Consider the following 12,500-nt stretch of genomic DNA (forward strand, 5'->3'; position numbering starts at 1 on the left):
TTATCTGATTACTCAAGAGACTGAAAACACACTGAACCAGTTACTGACACAATCTGATTTTCGGCAGTTATCAGATTATTAAGTGTAAACACACTGAACCAGTTACTGACACAATCTGATTTCTGCAGTTATCAGATTATTAAGTGTAAACACACTGAACCAGTTACTGACACAATCTGATTATCTGCAGTTATCAGATTATTAAGTGTAAACACACTGAACCAGTTACTGACACAATCTGATTTTCTGCAGTTATCAGATTATTAAGTGTAAACACACTGAACCAGTTACAGGCACTGTCTGATTTTCTGCAGTTATCAGATTATTAATTGTATGTAAATGCACCCATTGATTTTTACAGCACCCTAATTTAGCAAATGCTAACAATGTTTGCATGATGTGCATTGGCCAAACTCATACTTGGGTTAGTCACTGACTCTGGAGACTCAGGGTGTGTGTGATGGAGAAACTTACATGTCGAGGTGAAGAGGAGTCTGGCTGAACACTCTGAGGGGAAAACGCAGATTTACATTAGTGCTAAAGACGGCTGGATGAAGAGATGCGCTGTATATTAAAGTGTATGTCTTTCACGTCACCTACACTAGTGGGAGTCTTACTGTGGAAAGGTCCTTACATACAACACATTTATTATCACACACATTTACTTACATAAATACATCGGTGCTGTCAAAGCTGACCTGGTTATAGCGCTTTAATGTGATAGATTAGTGTTAAAAACAGCGTCAACACATTTTCCAGGCCCAACTGCAGCCGTCTTGTGTAAATACTGCTTTTAAATGGCAGTTTTATTGTTCCACTGACGGCTCTTTTGATAAAAACCAAAGCCACTGTGAATTTATCACCAAAACATGTCAAGTCTTATGTAAGCAAAATACATGATGCTGCAATATCAGTAATAAAGCAACAGCAAAGTGGAAAACTTCCCTTGAAAGAAGACATAATGTAGCAGTACACTGTTAGAAATAAAGGCACATTTTTCATTCATCAACCGAATGTTTTAAATCAGAACAGTAAAATAAAAGCCTGGAGACGAGACGGGGAAGTGGGGGGGGGTCAGTACAGCTTAGAACATATCATTTCAGTGGATTATGGTTCAGTTATGTTCCCTGACTAAAGGTACTGAGATGGACCCTTGAGGGTTCCACCCCAGAGACAAGAGGGAACCACCCAGTGACAGTTTAGTACCTTTATTTCTGAAACTGTATGAGAGTGAGAGGCTAATGAGGCATTGTTATTACTATACATAGGTACTAGCCTATATATCACATATGTGGCACATTCTAGATACTTATCTATGTATATAATGCAGATATGTAGGACCTCAGGTCCTGACATTGCATAAAAACAGGCGTGTGTGTGTAAGACTCACCTTCAATAGTGAATACTGGCAGCTGGCAATGACGAGGCAGAACTGAAAGACCCAGATATCGGTGAAGAATCCGTGGACCAGCAGCACTGACCCCAGGAAGGCCACCAGCACAGCTAACACCACGGCCAGAACATTCTCTAGAACCTCACGGTTCCTGAAACACATGACACAGAACTTAAAGGGGCTGTTAATTTATTTCCTTAATCCGTTTATAGGATTTAGCATGAATTTACTATTTACTGTCAAATAAATAACAATTTTGGTCATTTTGACATTTTTGCACTTTTGGGTTCAGTCTGTTGCCTCCTTACCGCAGCTCCGCCCACACAAACCAAAGTTTCTCTAGTTGTGCCTGATTGATTACTAATGAGCGGCTAGTATTTTAAGCACCACATCTAAAACTCGAGTCTAGTGTGAAGAGGACACTGCGAAACCAGCCATAATTCATTTGTATGTGACCATTTTCCAATTTCTCATCATCCCTTACAGCAGGGTTTCTCAACCTTTGGGCCGCGGACCACCAGTGGGCTGTGAAGCACCCTCTACTGGTCCGCAGGCCTGAACTCAGGGGGAGGCAGAAGTTTGTAGTGGGCCGGTAACGGCATCCTCAAGTCACAAAAACATCAGGGGAAAAAGATTAACTTAGGCCTAATAATTAAAAATCGAAGAATCAAACATTTCCAAATTATAACCAATATAAACATTAACAGAGACGTATAAATAAAAGCGTCGCAGTCGCAGGTTAATTAAACGTCATCAGTCTGAGACGGTGCAGCCACTGGTGCACGGCGCAGACAGTTAGCCGGAGATGACGAGGTTCCTCAGGGTGTTTCTCCTGCCTTCTTTGGTGCAAACCTATCAGACTTTCTTCCTTAGTTCGCTCCGTTTTGACCTGTGTGAACATTCTAGCCGTATTCAGGTCTGCGTCAAACAGCTGAACCGGTCCAGCAGGTCTCAGTCTGGTTCCAACCGAACCCTGTTCAGTTCACTGCTGATGGGATGCGTTTTATTATGAAACGAGGGAGTCTACTGTCTTCTTCACCTATCAGCACCTTGCTGCGGTACCATCAGTATAATCTGCCCGTTTTAACGTCTGACTCTGTACAGACTCTCATATCACTCCTGCAGCTCGAGCTGCTGCTGATAAAAACAACAGACAAGCCTGAAAATAACAGTGAAGAGATGTGTTTGATTTTTGGTCAAGCATTAGCGACCTGAGTTAAACTCAAAATGATAAACTTCGATATCCGATATCAAGTAAGGCATATTATTATTGTTAATCGTGGCAACGCTGATCCAGAAGCCCACTGAGTTCAGTGAGGTTTACCTCAAAAGAGTCATTAAAACCCTCAAAACTGAAGAGACTCCAGACCAAACAGTGACTCCTGTGGGAGCCACAAGAGTGTTTGCAGTGAAAACACGATGGACTGCAGCTCCAAATCACAGCCCACACCTACATCTACCTTTTCTTCTTTTCCCCCTCTTATATATCTCTTAGATATAAGCAAACATAGGTTTTTTAACATGCAATGTTTTCAACATAACTGCACATTTTGGTTTCTGTGATTGAACTGAAACGGACTATTTAAATCCATTTTAAAAAAAGCTGATTTTATTTTTCTATAGCTATAAACAGGTGGGCCTTGGGGTGGAAAGGGTTGAGAACCCCTGCCTTACAGTTAGACAGGTTGCTTTTGTTGCCGTGCCTTTAAGACTGAACTCTGTGCTGATTGGCTGCCCTGCATTGCACTTCATTCCAAAAGCAATCGAGGCTGAAATGTGGAACGAGCTGTCAAATCTGGACTGGAACGCTCAGAGAAGCAGACAGACAGCCGTGTGTCTGCATGTTACCTGTCGAACAGCGCGAGCAGAGTGAGTCTGTCGAAGTGCAGGCCGATCCACACGCACGGCAGCAGCCACAGGCGGTAGTACTGCTTGGCTTTGTGTGCATTAGCGTGCGCATGTGCTGCATCCTGCGGGCCGTGCGGCGCCTCCTGCAGGTCGGGACTGACATCACCATCCTGCTGCTCCAGCAGCTCCGGGTCCATCGACAACAGACGGTTCAGTCGGATCTGAGGAAAAGAAAACTGAGCAGGGGTCAGCTTACACACACACACACACACACACACACACACACAGCTCTAGCCACAAGCTAATACGTTAGCTCAAAGCTAACACACTAACTTTTCAGATGTATTTTTAAAATTCATCTTTGTTTTGTTTTAAGTGATTCTGGGTCTCTTTACTCAAAGAATCTTAAGACTTTTCTTTTTAATTAATTTTGCTTTGTTTTAGAAGTTCTGAATGTTTTAAGAAGAATCTTAAGAATTTTCCTTTAAACCCCTTAAAATCTCTTATCAGGCTTATCACATACTAAGGCTCATTATTCGGTAACTACAGGGAGTTCAATGCAGACTGGTTAAGCTATTCTTAGCTTATAGAAGTGTGTAATAAACCTTTGGGCCTGCCAGTCGGCCCTGACCTTTTAAGGGGTTAAATGTGTTTTGTTTTAAGAAATTCTGAATCTTTTTAAGTAGAATCTTAAGACTCATCGTTTAGATGGTTTTTTATTCATTTTGTTTATTCTTCTGTAAAGCACCTTGAGAAAAAGTGTGCTATATAAATAAAACGTATTATTATCATTATTATTATTATTACTACAACAACTAGTCACAAGTTACCATGCTGTCATGATACATCAATACAGCACTATACGCTGAGATACAGTTTAATATACTGTATTGTTACATCTTTAATAATAGTCCATACGCTGTATGATATTACAACTACAACGATGCACAAATCTCAAAATTGGATTTGATATGGTGATGTTTAGTTGATATAGTTTGATGTTTAGGATTGGCTGAAAAAGAGATTTTCAGGATAGAAACAGGGGCGCATCACTGATACAGCATTACATTTTGATACGCTTTCAAAGATGATGCTTGATACACACAGAAACTGTTGTACCCTTTACACACACAGCTGTGCTCTATGGGATACTGTCTCAGATACTGACTCGCTCTCTGACACCATTATGAGACACACAAGATCACACAGCACACACACACACACACACACACACACACACACTCTTACACACTCCCTGCTGACTAAGATGATTCGCACAACACAGGGAACAGAGGGAAACAGATTACCCTGACAGCACCTTCCAACACTGTCACAGCCTCATCCAACACTGTCACAGCCTCATCCAACACTGTCACAGCCTCATCCAACACTGTCACAACACTGTTACAACACTATCCAACACCATACAACACTGTCACAGCCTCATCCAACACTGTCACAGCCTCATCCAACACTGTCACAGCCTCATCCAACACTGTCACAGCATCATCCAACACCGTTACAGCAGTTGTGTCTGTGTGTGTGTGTGTGTGTGTGTTATATATATATATATATATATATATATACACACATTATATATATATATAGTATATATATATATATATATATATATATATGTGTGTGTGTGTGTGTGTGTGTGTGTAAAAGTGTGTGTGTGTGTGTATGTGTGTGTAAAAGTGTGATCATGGCACTCACCAAGTCATGAGGGTAGAAGCGAACTGAGGTAGAACTAGAGAGGTGAGAATCTGTGTCCCTACAAAGAATGAAAGACAGAGGAAATATAACGGTCAAAACACAAGAAAAACATGAGCCTTTCATAAGGCTAATTCCTGCTTGCGCCACTGTGGGGTTTCTAGTGGTATGTTAGCCCTAAACTAACGCTGGTGCACATTAACGTTTTTGGCCGTTGTAGATTAAGCACCGAGAATTAAAGCTTGTAATACGCATTCTATACATGCTTTATTAATTTGATACTAACAATTAACCAAAACCCGCTTAGACTACGGCTCATATTCACATTCAGTGACGTATCTAGAACCTCCACAAGAGCTAGAGTGACATTTTTGTGATTGGTTGGTTCATCAGTCACTTCCAAATTATGTTAGTCGTTAATCTAACATGTAAGGCCTTCAGCCCAGCTCCTGAAGTCTCAACCAATGAGAGAGCAGCTTGGCTGTATCTGCCTAGATACCACAGAGAGAACAATCCTGATTGGACCATTTGGGCCGTTTTAAAATTTTAACTAATTTATTTCTAACTTAAACTTAACACTAAAACAAGTGTTATTACTACAATGCTTACAGTGTTTAAATACAAGTGTGATGATACATTTAAATAAAAACATACTAAAATTTAATTACATATATATAGTAGTTGTATATATTATTGTATTATTTTATGTATTAGTTCACAGACATTATTGAAGCTTCTCTAAAGGCCTTGAAGGCCCTGAGGGTTCCTTACTGGTGTAATTGTATGCCTAATCATATGTATAATTTACTTCATATGTTTTATGTGGCACCTTTAAATAACATCACAAAATATACATAAACACTGATATTTTCACATTTCATCAGTCATGTGTTATTTATGTTCTAATGTATACGGTTCCTTTATATCTTTGTAAACTCACCAGATATTGTTGGAGGCTCGTCTGGTCGCCGGCTCAAAGTTAACAAGAGACATGTCGCATCCTCCGACCTCGTACAGAGGAGGGGTGAGCTTCCCTACAACACACAACAGAGCAGGAGACCGTCTGTAACGGTTCAGCACATGGAGGTAAATGACTGCGCAGTTTACCTGCTTATTAAAACCCCTTAAACCTCCATCCAACACTGCAATGCCTTTTACTCATCAGACAACCATCAACCACGATTTGTTTAATAAACAAACCTGATTTCCCATCTTTCTTCAAAACGTGTAGCTGGTCACGTTTGATGAAGTGATGCTAACGTACTTCAGTCCATGTTTATAGAGAACAGAGAGCCACACAGAGTCAGAAACCACAGAACCAGGTCTGTCAGAGATGCTGAACAGCTCCACACAGTCTGAGAGGAGTGATGATGATGATTTAGGCCTCCTAGCTAGTGCACTTTAGCTTCTGGTCCTTGTTAGCTATGTTAGCCTCTAATGCTAAAACTAAAGAAGCAAACTTGAAATTCCAAACATGTCTCAGCTACATTTTGGGTAAGGAGGGGAAACCGCGTAAATCACCAAACTCTTCTCACCAAAGCCTGGTGCACATTTATCGCTTCATGAGCCACATTCAGACGTTTCCAACGTGTCCACAAAGCAGTCAAGAGCAGCAAGAGGCCTCTCAGCATGTGACACACCGAGAAATCACCAAACGAACATCAATCACAAATGGAGACAAGCTCAAACAAAGAAAAGGCTCCCATCAGCACCACCGACGAAAACCAGAAGCACCATCACCAGACAGAGAACAGCAGGCGCACAATGATCAACACGAGGAGCACAAGAGAGGTTTGATCAGTGATTAATGGGTTTAATACGCCAAAGTAACTCAACTGAAAACAAGCCTACCGCCAGCCTGGAACTCACCGAGACGACGGGTGAAAGGTCAGCCGGTCGGCTAGCTCGGAGACTATGGCTGAAAGGTCAGCCGGTCGGCTAGCTCAGAGACTACGGCTGAAAGGTCAGCCGGTCGGCTAGCTCAGAGACTACGGCTGAAAGGTCAGCCGGTCGGCTAGCTCGGAGACTGCGGGTGAAAGGTCAGCCGGTCGGCTAGCTCGGAGACTGCGGGTGAAAGGTCAGCCGGTCGGCTAGCTCGGAGACTGAGGGTGAAAGGTCAGCCGGTCGGCTAACTCGGAGACTACGGCTGAAAGGTCAGCCGGTCGGCTAGCTCGGAGACTACGGCTGAAAGGTCAGCCGGTCGGCTAGCTCGGAGACTGCGGGTGAAAGGTCAGCCGGTCGGCTAACTCGGAGACTACGGCTGAAAGGTCAGCCGGTCGGCTAGCTCGGAGACTACGGCTGAAAGGTCAGCCGGTCGGCTAGCTCGGAGACTGCGGGTGAAAGGTCAGCCGGTCGGCTAGCTCGGAGACTGCGGGTGAAAGGTTAGCCGGTCGGCTAACTCGGAGACTGCGGGTGAAAGGTTAGCCGGTCGGCTAACTCGGAGACTGCGGGTGAAAGGTTAGCCGGTCAGCTAGCTCAGAGACTACAGCTGAAAGGTTAGCCGGTCGGCTAACTCGGAACGGGGAGGGTTGCCGTCGGCAACTCGAAACTGCGGGTAAGGGTTAGCCGTCGGCTAACTCGGAAACTGCGGGTGAAGGGTTAGCCGGTCGGCTACTCGAAACTCGGGTGAAGGGTTAGCCGGTCGGTGCTCACGATCGTCGGCAGCCGACTGCGGGTGAAAGGGTTAGCGTCGGCTACTCGGGACCGCGGTGAGGGTAGCGTCGCAACTCGACTGCGGGTGAAGGGTTAGCCGGTCGGCTAACTCGAGACTGCAGAGCTCGCAACCGGAGACTGCGGGTAAGGTTAGCCGGTCGGCTAACTCGGAGACTACACTTTAGTAACGTGCATTGTGACGTATAAATGAATGAACGAATGAATGAATAATTAAATAAACAGCTGGTGAGTGCAGCAGACTGAAGAGCACTCAGTGTGTATTGTGCAAATTTACAAATTGTGTAAAGGCATGCAGACGGAGCTTGTATTGTGCAGACGGAGTGTAAAGGCATGCAGACGGAGCTTGTATTGTGCAGACGGAGTGTAAAGGCATGCAGACGGAGCTTGTATTGTGCAGACGGAGTGTAAGGCATGCAGACGGAGCTTGTATTGTGCAGACGGAGTGTAAAGGCATGCAGACGGAGCTTGTATTGAGCAGACGGAGTGTAAAGGCATGCAGACGGAGCTTGTATTGTGCAGACAGAGTGTAAAGGCATGCAGACGGAGCTTGTATTGTGCAGACAGAGTGTAAAGGCATGCAGACGGAGCTTGTATTGTGCAGACGGAGTGTAAAGGCATGCAGACGGAGCTTGTATTGTGCAGACGGAGTGTAAAGGCATGCAGACGGAGCTTGTATTGAGCAGACGGAGTGTAAAGGCCTGCAGACGGAGCTTGTATTGTGCAGACGGAGTGTAAAGGCCTGCAGACGGAGCTTGTATTGTGCAGACGGAGTGTAAAGGCATGCAGACGGAGCTTGTATTGTGCAGACGGAGTGTAAAGGCATGCAGACGGAGCTTGTATTGTGCAGACGGAGTGTAAAGGCCTGCAGACGGAGCTTGTATTGTGCAGACGGAGTGTAAAGGCATGAAGACGGAGCTTGTATTGAGCAGACGGAGTGTAAAGGCCTGCACACGGAGCTTGTATTGTGCAGACGGAGTGTAAAGGCATGCAGACGGAGCTTGTATTGTGCAGACGGAGTGTAAAGGCATGCAGACGGAGCTTGTATTGTGCAGACGGAGTGTAAAGGCATGCAGACGGAGCTTGTATTGTGCAGACGGAGTGTAAAGGCATGCAGACGGAGCTTGTATTGTGCAGACGGAGTGTAAAGGCATGCAGACGGAGCTTGTATTGTGCAGACGGTGTGTAAAGGCATGCAGACGGAGCTTGTATTGTGCAGACGGAGTGTAAAGGCATGCAGACGGAGCTTGTATTGTGCAGACGGTGTGTAAAGACATGCAGACGGAGCTTGTATTGAGCAGACGGAGTGTAAAGGCATGAAGACGGAGCTTGTATTGAGCAGACGGAGTGTAAAGGCATGCAGACGGAGCTTGTATTGTGCAGACGGTGTGTAAAGGCATGCAGACGGAGCTTGTATTGAGCAGACGGAGTGTAAAGACATGCAGACGGAGCTTGTATTGAGCAGACGGTGTAAAGGCATGAAGACTGAGCTTGGATTGTGCAGACGAAGTGTAAAGGAATGCAGACAGAGCTTGTATTGAGCAGGCGGAGTGTAAAGGCATGCAGACGGAGCTTGTATTGTGTAGATGGAGTGTAAAAGTATGCAGACGTAGTGAAAAACGTGCAGACAAAGTGTAAAAATACGCAGATAGAGCACAAAAGTGTATTGTGCAGACGGAGTGTGTACTGTGAGGTTCCTCGTGCTGCGTACCGAAGTCTTCCTGCAGGCTGGCCACGCCAACTGTGGAGGCTTTATCCTGAGAGCCCTCGAGCTGCACACTTCCGTTCCTGACCAGCAGGGAGGCGCTAGCGCTCAGAACAGTCACCTGGGACGGCGTGCGGGACGGATGACCTCTGACCCCTGACACAGACGCCTGAGACGCCTGGCTCAGAGCCTCCTGCAAACTGGGGGGAGCAAAATAATGAGAGAGAGAGAGACAGAGACAGAGAGAGAGAGAGAGAGAGAGAGAGAGAGAGAGACAGAGAGAGACAGAAAGAAAGAAAAGGTGAGAAAGTAAGAAAGAGACAGAGAGCGAGAGAGAGAGATTGAAAATGTGTTTTGAAGAGAGAGAGAGAGAGAGTGCACTCAGTGCAGGAGGAGGTGTAGGGTGAGGATGTGCAACAAACTCCAGAACAGATGAGGAAGATCAGATGGGTTGCCATGGAAACGCTGCAGGTTTATACAGCAGAAGAACTCTGTGTACTGCAGCACCAGCCCAAAGTTTGGACCCAAATATAAACAGTGACGCTCACGGCTGTGTGTGAATTTATCTCCACAACAACCTTTTTATAAAAGGCTGTTTTCTTTTAGAGGTTTACAGAAATGAAGAGGATCATGATGACACCATCCTAATACTTCAGTGTGTCTCGTTAGGAGTTAACTGGTGGAATGTGTGTCCACGTCAAAGCATTACGGCCAATCAGGGTGGGTGGGGTCTAAATTTGGCTAGCTGTGATGTCTTCACTTCTAAAAATGGGAAAAATTGTGGAAAAAATCCTGGATATGTGTGTCCACACTTTTGACTGGAACTGCACATCACAGTGGTGTCACAGAACAGAATAAATGAAGTGATAAATATAAAGCCATGCCAGACAAACACACGCAGAACCGAAGAGGGATCAGGGCACCGCAGTGTTTATTCAGGGAGAGAAGTTTCTACTGACCGACCCTCAGCAGGGCCAAAGGCTTAGCTTAGCATTTCTGCACTCTGGCCAAGTTTGGGGTGTTTAAAAACACGACCTCCAGTGGAATTCGGCTCCGCAAGTTTGGGGCGGGGTGGGGGGGCAGTTACGTATTCAGACTCTTCAGCACAAGGATAAACTGGACTGTCCTTACACAGTAAAGAAACAGCATCCAAAACCAGCACCACCCAACGTCAGCTAAGCCCCTTCCTGTTTATCTGGTAACTCACAGTTACTGTAACATTACTGGACTGTCCTCTCTCTAAATCACTGCCATCTCCTTTCTTCCTCTTCTGATCCGTAGTTTCAGATATTTTACATAAATGTCTCTGCCTCTTGGGGGGTCTAATCAGAACCTGTCACTAGCATAGCCATGGAAACGGGTGTAGTGTAACCATAGAAATAACTAATATTCCAATGAGAATGAGTGTAGGGTAACCATGGAAATGAGTATAGGGTAACCATGGAAACGGGTGTAGTGTAACCATAGAAATAACTAATATTCCAATGAGAATGAGTGTGGGGTAACCATGGAAATGAGTATAGGGTAACCATGGAAACGGGTGTAGTGTAACCATAGAAATAACTAATATTCCAATGAGGATGAGTGTAGGGTAACCATGGAAATGAGTGTAGGGTAACCATGGAAACGGGTGTAGTGTAACCATAGAAATAACTAATATTCCAATGAGGATGAGTGTAGGGTAACCATGGAAATGGGTGTACGGTAACTATGGAAATGAGTGTAGGGTAACCATGGAAATGAGTGTAGGGTAACCATGGAAACGGGTGTAGTGTAACCATAGAAATGTGAACTAATCATACCAATGAGAATGGGCGTAGGGCGTAACCATGATAATGGGTGTAAGGGTAACAATGGAAATGGGTGTAGGGTAACCATGGAAACAGGTGTAGAGCAGTGGTCTCCAACCCTGGTCCTAAAGAGGTACAATCCTGTAGTGCTTAGATCAAACCACAATCTGCCCCACCTGCTCCAGCTAATTAACTATTACAGAAGCTCCTGATTGGCTGGATCAGATGTATCACTGATAGGTAAGGGAGGGGCAGCAGTGCTGGTTGGAACTAAACTCTGCAGGAAAGTAGCTCTCTAGGACCAGGGCTGGAGACCACTGGTGTAGAGTAACCATGGAAACGGTAGCAGAGTAGACATGGAAAAAGTGTAGTGTAACCATGGAAACGGGTGGACTCCACTGCTCCATGTATCACTGCTGTAGTACTTCAGACGCTTGTTTATCACTCAGCCCGTGTTATAATTCTACTTCTATCATTCCAGACTGTTTAAAGGAATCTCCACATCGCATTTAAAGTGGGGAGGAGTAAAAGCAGATTAAAAAAATAAAAAGTTGGGTGGACATGCCCCCCCGCCCACTTCTTACAGCATAAACAGCCTGTGTTTCTTGGAACTGACAACAGAGCAAAACAAGTTTCTTTTTTCTTGAATTATCTCTCGTCTACACAAACTCTCTCTCTCTTTCTCTTTCTCTCTCTCTCTCTCTCCTCTCTCTCCTGCTCTCTCTCTCTCTCTCTCTCTCTCTCTCTCTCTCTCTCTCTCTCTCTCTCTCTCTCTCTCTCTCTCTGTGTTAAAATGCAGGGAACACCCATACAGAGTACAGATTTAAAGAAAGATCAATATGATCAATAGTTCCAGAGTCTAAGGGGAACTTTCAGAGAATTGTGGATTTTTTCTGGAAAACGCTCCGAGACTGTACCAAGGGGAACACAAACCTGCCGGTCAGTCAAACACTGACCTGAAAAAAACAAACCGATCACAGACTGATTTAAAAAACGGCCAAAGCGAAAAAAAGAAAATTCCCAGGAAAGACAGAAAAACGACAAACAGAAAGTCAAGACACATGCAAACACACTCAACACAGGCCATGCAGGGTATTACACACAACTTACCAAGAACACTCTTAAAAAGACGGTTCTTCAGGGGTTCTTCAGTGAACACAAGGGTCCTATATAGAACCAGGAACACTCAAAGAACCTTGCTTAAAGAGCTCTTAGCGTGGTGAAATCGTTCTTCAGATTGATGGAGAATGTGTTCTATATGGTTCAATAGAGCACCAAAAAGGGTTCTGCTATTGTTACACTGTCAAGCTTGTAACAACAGAAGAACCCTCTTTGGTACTATATAGAACCCTTTTCAAAAAGGTTCTATCTAGAACCATAC

The 12,500-nt window shown here is 44.6% G+C and overlaps 1 protein-coding gene across 2 annotated transcripts in view; it reads right to left on the bottom strand.

Moving 5' to 3' along the window:
• Positions 1-12,500, bottom strand: part of pcnx1 (pecanex 1) — a 66,315-nt gene that overhangs the window by 29,923 nt on the left and 23,892 nt on the right. Inside the window, exons 9-14 of one of the 2 annotated variants that reach the window (XM_036575239.1) lie at positions 9,336-9,529; positions 5,895-5,988; positions 4,958-5,015; positions 3,242-3,462; positions 1,391-1,544; positions 475-507 (exon numbers count right to left, since the gene is read on the bottom strand). In XM_036575239.1, coding sequence (XP_036431132.1) covers positions 475-507; positions 1,391-1,544; positions 3,242-3,462; positions 4,958-5,015; positions 5,895-5,988; positions 9,336-9,529 — 754 coding nt within the window. Of the gene's footprint in view, positions 1-474; positions 508-1,390; positions 1,545-3,241; positions 3,478-4,957; positions 5,016-5,894; positions 5,989-9,335; positions 9,530-12,500 lie in introns of both variants that reach the window. The other variant, XM_036575238.1, reaches the window with a different exon arrangement.

The sequence above is a fragment of the Colossoma macropomum genome, unplaced genomic scaffold, assembly GCF_904425465.1.
Source record: "Colossoma macropomum unplaced genomic scaffold, Colossoma_macropomum, whole genome shotgun sequence".
Classification (NCBI taxonomy): domain Eukaryota; kingdom Metazoa; phylum Chordata; class Actinopteri; order Characiformes; family Serrasalmidae; genus Colossoma; species Colossoma macropomum.